This window comes from Sinocyclocheilus grahami, unplaced genomic scaffold, assembly GCF_001515645.1.
Source record: "Sinocyclocheilus grahami isolate Dianchi unplaced genomic scaffold, SAMN03320097.WGS_v1.1 scaffold531.1, whole genome shotgun sequence".
In the NCBI taxonomy this organism is placed as follows: domain Eukaryota; kingdom Metazoa; phylum Chordata; class Actinopteri; order Cypriniformes; family Cyprinidae; genus Sinocyclocheilus; species Sinocyclocheilus grahami.
Window position 1 is genome coordinate 174,680 of NW_015505710.1, and position 11,317 is coordinate 185,996.

Consider the following 11,317-nt stretch of genomic DNA (forward strand, 5'->3'; position numbering starts at 1 on the left):
CACCCCCCAAAAATGTGCCTAAAGCTTAAAAATAGAAAAGACAGACCTTTTGCGGTCACATAGCAAATATGAAACGGACAGACAAGGAATTATTTTCCATAACTCCTGAAAACTCCCTAACATAGGACAAAGGGCATGTGTTGATAAGGTGGATATTATTAACCACTTGGACAATCTTTTAAATGTCTTGGGTTTTATGAATATCATATGAAAAAGAGGCTCAGTATACAGGTGTGGTTAAGCTCACCTTGTCTTGCATTGTTCACCTGTGTACACAGACACTTGAATACACCTCATTCCACATTGTTCACCATTCATAGCTTCAATAGAAGTTAACAATACCTGAATCACATACTCATAATTTAATAAAAGATCAAAGTCTCCTTTTAACCTGAGCACAACTACACACGTTATTCATATGATAAACATAATTCTCCTATACTTAAATTCATTCATCTATAGGATCAGTTTATTTGTGTCCAGAATTGAGTTGGTCTACATGTTTTCTAATCTTGCTAAGAGATGGATTTGGCCTCTACATCATTCACAGATTACGTCATACATGAAATATAAGAATTTGTAGATTTGATTAAAACAACCATGTTTTATCAGGCATCAAGGAGCTATAAAAACAAGTGATAATAGTTTTATCTCTTATCTGATGCCCAGAGGAGTGGCTGCATTGTTTGGCATTCATCCACACTCTGTTCTGGGGTGTTAATCTGGTTTATACACATGCTCAAGGAACTGAAGACTGGAATGTCTTACTGTATATAACATCAAATGCCTAGTAAACATAGCAGGTTGAGGTCAAAGGTCATCACTGCCACCATAACGTATTTCAAATTAAATCTGAGAGGCATTGACATGGTAGCACCTTTTTGCATAGCTGTAGCTGTCTTTTCCTAAAGTATTTTTAGCTGTTCATTGTTACTTCATTTATTTTTGAAGTTTGTGCTGTTGACAACTGTGCAAATTTGCAATGTCGTGATTGAGCAAAGTTTAGACTTACAGCAGACGGCATTTCCTTTGGGGTCTAAACACATTACGCTGCAGACAATTATAGATAATCAGCCTAAGTTAATGGTGGACAGTGTTATCACAGGATGGCTATGGTTAAATTGCATTAAGAGAACTAAACCAATTCATGGTCACAAAGTTTATCAATGTTTCAAATCAAACAAAACATAAATAACATCGGAACAGAAAGTGCATTATTTGTAAGTTAATATGTTTAATAATGAGTTATTTCTATCTTTATTCCAGAGCCCTCATGGTCAAATTCAATACAATTTATCCTGGCATGTAACGTGATCCGGCACTGAGTACTTCTCCCTTGATCTCCATTTTCTGATAATTGAAAATGGCTGAGACTTATTATATTGTGGACACAGCATGCAACAGGAAAAAATAAAAATAAAAAATGTAAAAAATAAACTGCTGGGTTTTACAAGTCACAGCTCAGTTATGCAGGGGAGATTTAGAAAAGTAATACGACAACATTCAGATTATCCAAGAAGTAACATTGGTATAGTCAAACATCAATAACATAAATTACTAAATTATTACCCAAAAATGAAAAGTCTATCATCATTTACTCACCCTCACGTCATTACAAATCTGTATGACTTTCTTTCATCTGCTGAACACAAAAGAAGACATGAAGATGAGGAAAGGGTGACAGATTTTCATTTTTGGGTGAACTATCCCTTTAAGTGTGTGAAGGGATCAGTGTTTGTTCCTTTGTACTGTTTTGATGAGATGACCTACAGGAGTGCAGTAATGTAGTAATAACCAAAAGTGCCTTCAAAACCTCGCGAACGCAGTTCATTTGCTTTTGTGAGCATCCGCTGATGTGCTTTTGGCAGACTTCATTGCGGGTTTTTTTTTTTCTTTTCTTTTTTTAGAAAACCTTTCCACACCCTGTTCTCATCAACTGCTCGGCCCAGTCAGATACACTCAGACTAAAGTCCTCATCTATACAGCTCAGACAATAAAAGTGTCCATTCTTTGACTAATCTGCGTTAGTGGTCCTAGATCTCACTGCTCAGGTTGGGAAATCGTTTTAATAAGGTGTTGGCTTCTTTAGGCAAAAGTCGACCCTGGGTTTCCTGCTTTCCTTTGGCCTTGTTCTGCCCCTGTAAGAAGTGAAATTAGGAAACAATGTTAAATAAAAATAACTATTGCATTTAAGATTCAAAGGCTTTAAGAGAAGTCATTCCAACCAGCTTTCAAGCTGTAGAGGAGACACTTAACAGAAACTTGATCACACTAGATGTGTGAGGATGCCATAAACAGGAAACTGCATTGCAAAGTGGGAAGTGTGTTCGCCATAACCTGGCAGAGAAAATCTATCTGGTTGTACATCCTAATTACCCATTCCCATGCATTCATCAAAACCATGTTAATTAAAGGGATAGTTCACCCAAAAATGAAAATTCTGTCATTTAATTACTCACCTTCATGTCGTTCCAAACCCGTAAGACCTTCTTTCATCTTCAGAACACAAATATAGAACAAATATATTTGTGATGAAATTCGAGAGCTTTCTGACCCTGCATAGACAGCAACAGACCTATTACGTCCTTACTACCTTTCTGGGCCTTGAACGTGTCAGCTGCTTTGCTGTCCATGCAGGGTCAGAAAGCTCTTGGATTTCTTAAAAAAATATCTTAATTTGTGTTCTGAAGATGAACGAACGAAGGCCTTATGGGTTTGGAACGACATGAGGGTGAGTAATTAATGACAGAATTTTCATTTTTGGGTGAACTATCCCTTTAAGGATGTTAAACTACTGTCAGCTATCAGTAGGCTGTTTTACAGAGGATTTCCTGAGGACTGAGAGTTACCTTTTCAACACATGCGTAGAAGACTGAGACTTCTTTAGAACAGACTGTGTTGTTGAAGTCATTCTTTTTCCAGCAAGCCATCAGCAATGACATTTCCGTTACACAGGTGGCCTCTGTAACAAAGAGTGTGTATCACCATGTAAGAGTTCAGCAAAAATAATGCATTACAACAGCCCTTCGAAGTTGCCTTAAAAAGCAAACCAGCATCATTTGTATTTCCTGTCCCATTTAGAGAAGCAAAAATAATTTTTGTGCATGCTCATCATTTTACTTTAGCCAATCAGTTACTTTTCAAAATGGAGACTGAGTGACACTAAGGTATTTTTAATGAATGTATAAGTGCTAAAATGTATCTTTATGCTTAAAAAAATATTGCTTTAATTTAACTACAGCTGACTTTATTTGATGTTAAAACTGTAGTTATAAATCTGATTGTTTTCTAGCAAGCACAATGTTTAACCAACCATATAAAGCCTTGCATATCATATTTGATATATGAATTTCTAAGGCTTTTAAATTAACGATCAAAACTTTGCTGGAAAACCTGTTCTACAGAATCTACTACATGCCTGATTTTAGCAAGGCCTTTTACTAATTCTAAAAATATCCAATTTCAGGTGGTGGTACACATTATTTTGCTGTAAAATCTTTAACAACTTATATAAACTATATGTAATTATAACTTTTATATTGTTATTAATATTTCAAGATGAACATTTACTGGACTGAAGGTGTATATGTACATCGCTCCAGCATCATTGTATTGCATTGCATTATATATTATATACTGTATTTCCCCCCACAATTAAAACTACCGAGCTTTGATCGTAATCCGTCTAATTGATTTTCATTATAAGTTTATTTAGGCCATATAAACAATAATATCTACAGCAGGTATGTACTTGCTCAGTTTGGGCCTTTGTATAAAACAAGTGCTTTTCCCTTCACGAATGTGTGCTATATAATCTCACTATAACATACTACTTCTTGGGCCATCCAAGTCTGATGTATCAAATACGACAAACATTTTTTTGATTTTCTTTTATATTTTGCATAAAGGTTCAATAAACTGTTTTCCTTATTAATATTTTCAGGTTTTTAAAGGCTAAACAGAGAACCTTTACACTCCATTTAAAAATATTATACGTAATATTTCACAAATATGCATAAAATTATCCCATACATTCAACACTTCGAAAAAGGATAAATAGGCAGTGTAAGCGAATAAACAAAACTTAATGTAAATTCCGTAACGTTAACAGTTTCAATCTAAAGCAGGCCAGAAGAAGAAGCCAAGAAACTAGCAGACACCGAACAACTGAAAACGTTTGGCTCGTGATTTATTGATCCGGAAAAGTCGAATCTGTGAATATCTTGCTAACTTTACCGAACTCGAACAGACAGCAAAAACGGCAAGAAAGACCGTGGCAGCTACCTGTGACTCCTGGCAAGAACTCTCTGGCAGCTACATTTAGATTTACATTTAGTCATTTAGCAGACGCTTTTATCCAAACGACTTACAATTGGGGAATACATAAAGCGAATCTTCTTAAAGAGGCAAGCATTGTTCAAATAAGTACAAGCTAGAAAGGGAAGGAATAAATAAAAAGAAAGTTTTTTTTATTTAGGATACATGCAGCTGATACATAAAAATGTATAACAATAATAATATTAATACAATTGTGGGAACTTTACATCATCATTTAAAAAAAGACTCCACCACACGCCACTGATGGTGTGTTCAAGTCATGTCGGATAGATCGTATTTACGAGTTGAACGCACATATTTAGGATACATGCAGCTGATACATAAAAATGTATAACAATAATAATATTAATACAATTGTGGGAACTTTACATCATCATTTAAAAAAGACTCCACCACACGCCACTGATGGTGTGTTCAAGTCATGTCGGATAGATCGTATTTACGAGTTGAACGCACATTAACTCCACTACAAAGTCGTTATTACGAGCGGGGAAACTCGACATTTTCTTTAAGCCCCGAGTTTCGGAGTTGGGGGCATGTCAGTGAGAAACATGGCGCAATCGATGGATGCTACGTCTGTAGTTGACGGTAAATTTGTTTAAATTGATAGTTTAGTATTTACGCAGCTAGTTAATGAAATCCAAGTAAAAAAATGCTATAATTTTTGCACCTGTAGGTGAAAAATCTTTTGATTTGCCATGTTGCATGTTTTTAAAATATTTAAAACGCAAAACACACCTGATGCGAATTCTTTGCTCTTCATTTTCTATAAGCAGAGTTAACAGACCCTGTTGTATTTTCTTGTATTTTATTAAAAGGTACACCGCCATCTTGTGTCGACTAAACTGACTTGAACGCACCTGACGTCGTAATTACGACTTGTCAAATCGTAAGTACGAATGTCCCAGGAGGACTTGAACGCAGCATACCACTACACTCGCTATCTTCGGAATGTATCCCCATTCCATCTTTCACATAATACAATCACATAATCCAGATCAGATGGTCACTGCTGTCACCCGGATCCAGTACGTATTCAGACCAGATGGTGGATCAGCACCTAGAAAGGACCTCCACAGCCCTGAAAGACAGCGGAGACCAGGACAACTAGATGAGCCCCAGATACAGATCCCCTGTAAAGACCTTGTCTCAGACGGCCACCGGGACAAGACCACAGGAACCAGATGAGTCCTCTGCACAATGTGACTTTGCTGCAGCCTGGAACTGAACTGCTGGTTTCGTCTGGTCAGAGGAGAACAGGCCACCCGACTGAGCCTGGTTTCTCCCAAGGTTTTTTCTCCATTCTGTCACCGATGGAGTTTTGGTTCCTTGCCGCTGTCGCCTCTGGCTTGCTTAGTTGGGGACACTTCATTTCCAGCGATATCGTTGACTTGATTGCAAAGATACTATTTAAACTGAACTGAGCTGGATGATAAAGACCTGAAAAAAATGTTCAGGTCTTTAACTGAAAAATGAGTGTTTACTATTGTCATTTTGCATTATTGACACCATTTTCCTAATTAATGCTGTTCAGTTGCTTTGACACAATCTGTATTGTTAAAAGCGCTATATAAATAAAGGTGACTTGACTTGACATAATGGTATGATCCTAGTCTGTCCTCCCATGTGTAGCCGCATGTGTATTTTCTTTTTTTTTTTTTTATGAAAAAAAAATGCATAAAAATAAGGCTTTTATGAAAACACTAAATTAAAAAATTGCTTACCAACACACAAACTATTCACAATTACTAAATTGGGCTAAAATAGAAGGCTCCGGCTGAAGATTTGGCTCTTCTCGTTCGCTACAAAGAATCTAATTAATGCTGTTCAGTTGCTTTGACACAATCTGTATTGTTAAAAGCGCTATATAAATAAAGGTGACTTGACTTGACTTGACATAATGGTATGATCCTAGTCTGTCCTCCCATGTGTAGCCGCATGTGTATTTTCTTATTTTTTTTTTATGAAAAAAAAAATGCATAAAAATAAGGCTTTTATGAAAACACTAAATTAAAAAATTGCTTACCAACACACAAACCATTCACAATTACTAAATTGGGCTAAAATAGAAGGCTCCGGCTGAAGATTTGGCTCTTCTCGTTCGCTACAAAGAATCCTGAAGATTCTTTGTAGAAGACTTGGTAGGTTCGTTCGAACGACACATCGCTAGTACTACACACTTGGTTCCAAATCAGTCACTTAAGAGGTTCCATCTTAGTTAGCATTCTGCCTTAGAAGACAGCCACCTGTGTAGGCAGTAATCAGCAGTTTTTGGAATAGAGCAATATGTTTCTTATAGCAGTTTTGTATTGTTTGTTGTGTGATCAACGTTTGCGTAAGTAGTAGATATGTTAGGGAAGTAACACGTAACATTTTAATTCTATCTTGCTAAAATGAACGAAATTACTCGAAAAAAGATTCATTCATTTTGCTGAACGAGACTCAAATGTCTGAGTCGGTAAAATGATCCGAACTTCCCATCACTACCGCCGTGGCATCTAGGGCTGCCACCGGAAGCGGCGCTGCGACCTGCCGCTGCCAGAGAGAGCGCGAGCTCTTGTGCACATACATTCACATACATGTTCAATGGAAGAAAAAAAAGTCCTAACCTCCTTTCTTCAGTTTGCGGCTGGCGACATCATTCTTAAGCGCCAGAGGTTTGATGGGTCTCAGTACGGGTTTTCCATTTTGCCTGCTCAACAGTTTAGCAACCTTCTCTTGAATCACAGATCCACTCATCGCCTTTCTGTCTCCTCCCGAGACGGTACAAACATTAAATCCAAAATAAGAAAGAAACGTAGCCTAATATTAGAACATATGTAATAACTAAAATGTCATTGCCGAGTACTTCATACTTGACGTCCTCATGTGTAAGTCGCCATTTTCTGTCGGAAAGCAGTCTCTACCTGTTGTTATGGTTACCGCTGCCGACAGTGTTGTAAAAGTATCTTGAGTTGTGTTTCTTCTTCTTCTTATATTTTTACGGCGGTTGGCATCCAGCGTATTGGTGCATTACCGCCACCTTCTGCTCCGGAGTGGGGATCAGAAAATAGGTTTACAGACTAAATCACCCATTCTCCCACCTTTATCCCGACACATACATACCTACACACGCACACCCTATCCCTGCCCTGCTTTATAATAACATTAATAACAACAATAATAATAATACTTTACCTTCCTCACTATTCCTTTAACTCTTCATATCCTATAAAAAACCCCAGTTACTCTTAAAAAGTTTATAAGAATTCTGGTCTGTGCCCTATGCTCTGTGCTCAATAATCCTTTTAAAGTAATATCCTGAACCCCGATCTCCCTTAGCTCATTCCTCATCACCTCTCTCTGTGTTTTTTTTTTTTATGAAAAAAAAATGCATAAAAATAAGGCTTTTATGAAAACACTAAATTAAAAAATTGCTTACCAACACACAAACCATTCACAATTACTAAATTGGGCTAAAATAGAAGGCTCCGGCTGAAGATTTGGCTCTTCTCGTTCGCTACAAAGAATCCTGAAGATTCTTTGTAGAAGACTTGGTAGGTTCGTTCGAACGACACATCGCTAGTACTACACACTTGGTTCCAAATCAGTCACTTAAGAGGTTCCATCTTAGTTAGCATTCTGCCTTAGAAGACAGCCACCTGTGTAGGCAGTAATCAGCAGTTTTTGGAATAGAGCAATATGTTTCTTATAGCAGTTTTGTATTGTTTGTTGTGTGATCAACGTTTGCGTAAGTAGTAGATATGTCAGGGAAGTAACACGTAACATTTTAATTCTATCTTGCTAAAATGAACGAAATTACTCGAAAAAAGATTCATTCATTTTGCTGAACGAGACTCAAATGTCTGAGTCGGTAAAATGATCCGAACTTCCCATCACTACCGCCGTGGCATCTAGGGCTGCCACCGGAAGCGGCGCTGCGACCTGCCGCTGCCAGAGAGAGCGCGGGCTCTTGTGCACATACATTCACATACATGTTCAATGGAAGAAAAAAAAGTCCTAACCTCCTTTCTTCAGTTTGCGGCTGGCGACATCATTCTTAAGCGCCAGAGGTTTGATGGGTCTCAGTACGGGTTTTCCATTTTGCCTGCTCAACAGTTTAGCAACCTTCTCTTGAATCACAGATCCACTCATCGCCTTTCTGTCTCCTCCCGAGACGGTACAAACATTAAATCCAAAATAAGAAAGAAACGTAGCCTAATATTAGAACATATGTAATAACTAAAATGTCATTGCCGAGTACTTCATACTTGACGTCCTCATGTGTAAGTCGCCATTTTCTGTCGGAAAGCAGTCTCTACCTGTTGTAAAGTAAGTGTTGTAAAAGTATCTTGAGTTGTGTTTCTTCTTATTATTATATTTTTACGGCGGTTGGCATCCAGCGTATTGGTGCATTACCGCCACCTTCTGCTCCGGAGTGGGGGTCAGAAAATAGGTTTACAGACTAAATCACCCATTCTCCCACCTTTATCCCGACACATACATACCTACACACGCACACCCTATCCCTGCCCTGCTTTATAATAACATTAATAACAACAATAATAATAATACTTTACCTTCCTCACTATTCCTTTAACTCTTCATATCCTATAAAAAACCCCAGTTACTCTTAAAAAGTTTATAAGAATTCTGGTCTGTGCCCTATGCTCTGTGCTCAATAATCCTTTTAAAGTAATATCCTGAACCCCGATCTCCCTTAGCTCATTCCTCATCACCTCTCTCTGTGTTTCAAACCTGTTGCATCTCAAGACCACATGCTCTCCTGATTCCTGACAACCCTCACACAGTCCAGTATCATGCCTCCCTATCAATTTAAGTGTTTTATTTAATAACCAATGTCCCAGTCTTAGCTTAGTTAACACAATTTCTTCTCTCCGATTTCCACTATCAACAATTTTATGTTTAACTTCCCTTTGGATTTGATATAAGTGCCTACCTTTCCCTTCTCCATCCCACCTCTCTTGCCACTTTTAGTAGGTGACGATGCAACACATTTGGTCTTGGATTATATTCAGTGATAATATGAAAAAGAATATCTAAGGTTACTGTGGGAATCAAGCTATTGAAATTTCTATTGAATAATCTCTCACTCTAATTTTAGAATGAGTTTAATGGTTGTCAGCGGCTATGTAACGTGATATACTGTATAATATCATTAAACTCTGTATAACTTACAGTCAAGGGAAAAGGAATTAACAAAGACTTTGAGGCTTAAGCTTTATTTGTCCATAGAGCAATGAAACAAAATTAAATAATCATTTTCAGCTTTATAGAATTTTTATAAAAACAAAACAAAAGTGACCCACCAAAAATTGTGTAATAGTTTACTAATTAAGTCTGATCATGCTTTTATCTTGCTTTCTCTTATTTTAATTTCTCTTAGTTAATGTGACAGGTTCCACCATGCTGTTAATTCTTAATTTTATATTGTCAGATTTTATACACTTCTCCCCAATCTTTTTGATCAAATGGAACTCATAGATATAGTCTTCTCGTTTAGTCTTTTATATTAAATGTTATGATGATAGGAGACGTACCCTGGGGAGAGAGTAGAAGCCCCCTAGGTGTATGATGATGATGAATTTTTGATGAGATGTCATGGTGTGGGCCTTTTTCTCAGATGGCACATTATGTCATGCCACAGACACAGAGGTTCTCTGTCCAGACCCCCATCTGCCAAACAAGGACATTCAGAAGCTCAGGGACAGTACATGCACACATACACTGTACAAACACTGAAAATGATTTGTACTGTAAATACACACAGAATGTGCAAAGTTTCTTGTGTTACCCCAATACACTCCATAAAGAGGATTGTTTTGCATCTTTGAGGTCTTAATTCAGCTCAGTCTCTCCGGCAAATACATGTACTTATATTGTCCCTGTATGATTCATTAATTTAATTATGCCCTGCATTTAATTTCACACATGTACAGTAGACAGACATTGTGAGACAATATGAGGGTGAGAAGGTATTAAGGTTTTCTCCATGGGGAATAGACAGAAATGGCATAGGACAAAAGCGTGTGTGAGTGTGTGTGTGTGTGTGTGTGTGTGTGTGTAACCAGCAAGGAGAACAGAGGCAGTCTGGTCTCTCAGAGGACTGTCTGGAATTGTGAATTGATTAATGCAAGACAGATCCATTAGCTAATGAAGTCTGTCTGGTCAACAGTGCATACTGTAGAGCAATTACTTCACCTCCGTCCCTCATCTTTTGACTTTGTTCCTTCACGTTATATTGCAAGGCTATTGCATTAGTGATTAGTACTGTTTATTTGTTTTAATGAATTATTTAATGATTGGTGTTGGACATTCTCAAAATGTATGTAAGACTTTACGTGGACTGTCTGTAAGAAAAGAAAGCTATTTAAAGGGGTCATATGATGCTATTTTAAAGATCCTTATTTTGTGTATTTGGTGTAACAGAATATGTTGACATGCTTTAATGTTCAAACAAACACATTATTTTTCAAATACTGTACATTATTGTAGGTCCTCTATGCCCCGCCTCTCTCAAACGCTTTGTTTTCTACAAAGTCCCTCCTTTGACAAGCGCAGTCTGCTCTGATTGGCCAGCTGACCCAGTGCATTGTGATTGGCCGAACACTGCAAGCACGCGTCGGAAATGTAACGCCCCTTACCATAATCGCTTCAGCTTTCAAAGTAAATATCAAGACAGTTAATAAGTTAGTTAGTTTTACCATCAGTTCAAGCCCGAAAGGGGAACAGAGTCGCGTGACAGACACAGTGATGATGCAGTACACAAGCCGCGGTTAAGACGTGCTATGATTTCTGACAGGCAGTTCACTCTCTTGTGAAGTGACCCTGTTCCCCTCACACACACACACACACACACACACACGACGCGTTACTCTGCGCTGCGCAAAGCTCCGCATTTGAACAGTCAATAGTAAATACTTAAACTAGTAACAAAACATACAGTCGCTGATTCAGAAGCGCCAGATTGTCATAGCAA

General features: G+C 37.8%; 1 protein-coding gene across 2 annotated transcripts; it reads right to left on the reverse strand.

The window, feature by feature from the left end:
- Nucleotides 1–1,664: 1,664 nt before the first annotated feature.
- LOC107555316 (coiled-coil-helix-coiled-coil-helix domain-containing protein 1-like) lies at nt 1,665–8,639 on the reverse strand. 2 transcript variants are annotated; one of them, XM_016238074.1, is made up of 3 exons: nt 8,343–8,639; nt 2,850–2,962; nt 1,665–2,138 (listed from the first exon to the last, which is right to left on the reverse strand). In XM_016238074.1, exons 1-3 carry the CDS (start codon nt 8,470–8,472, stop codon nt 2,034–2,036), a joined length of 348 nt encoding a protein of 115 aa, XP_016093560.1. In that variant the 5' UTR covers nt 8,473–8,639; the 3' UTR covers nt 1,665–2,033. The 2 variants fall into 2 exon arrangements, with proteins under 2 accessions (XP_016093560.1, XP_016093559.1); XM_016238073.1 differs by lacking the exon at nt 8,343–8,639 and adding an exon at nt 6,948–7,259.
- Between the last annotated feature and the right edge of the window lie 2,678 nt (nt 8,640–11,317).

Bases quoted from the DNA above. Each gene is read 5' to 3' on its own strand.
- LOC107555316 (XM_016238074.1), bottom strand. From the start codon at position 8,472: ATGAGTGGATCTGTGATTCAAGAGAAGGTTGCTAAACTGTTGAGCAGG. The intron at 2,963-8,342 runs GTTAGGACTTTT...TCTTTGTTACAG, and splicing joins CCGCAAACTGAAGAAAGGAG to AGGCCACCTGTGTAACGGAA. The intron at 2,139-2,849 runs GTAACTCTCAGT...CACTTCTTACAG, and splicing joins TCTACGCATGTGTTGAAAAG to GGGCAGAACAAGGCCAAAGG.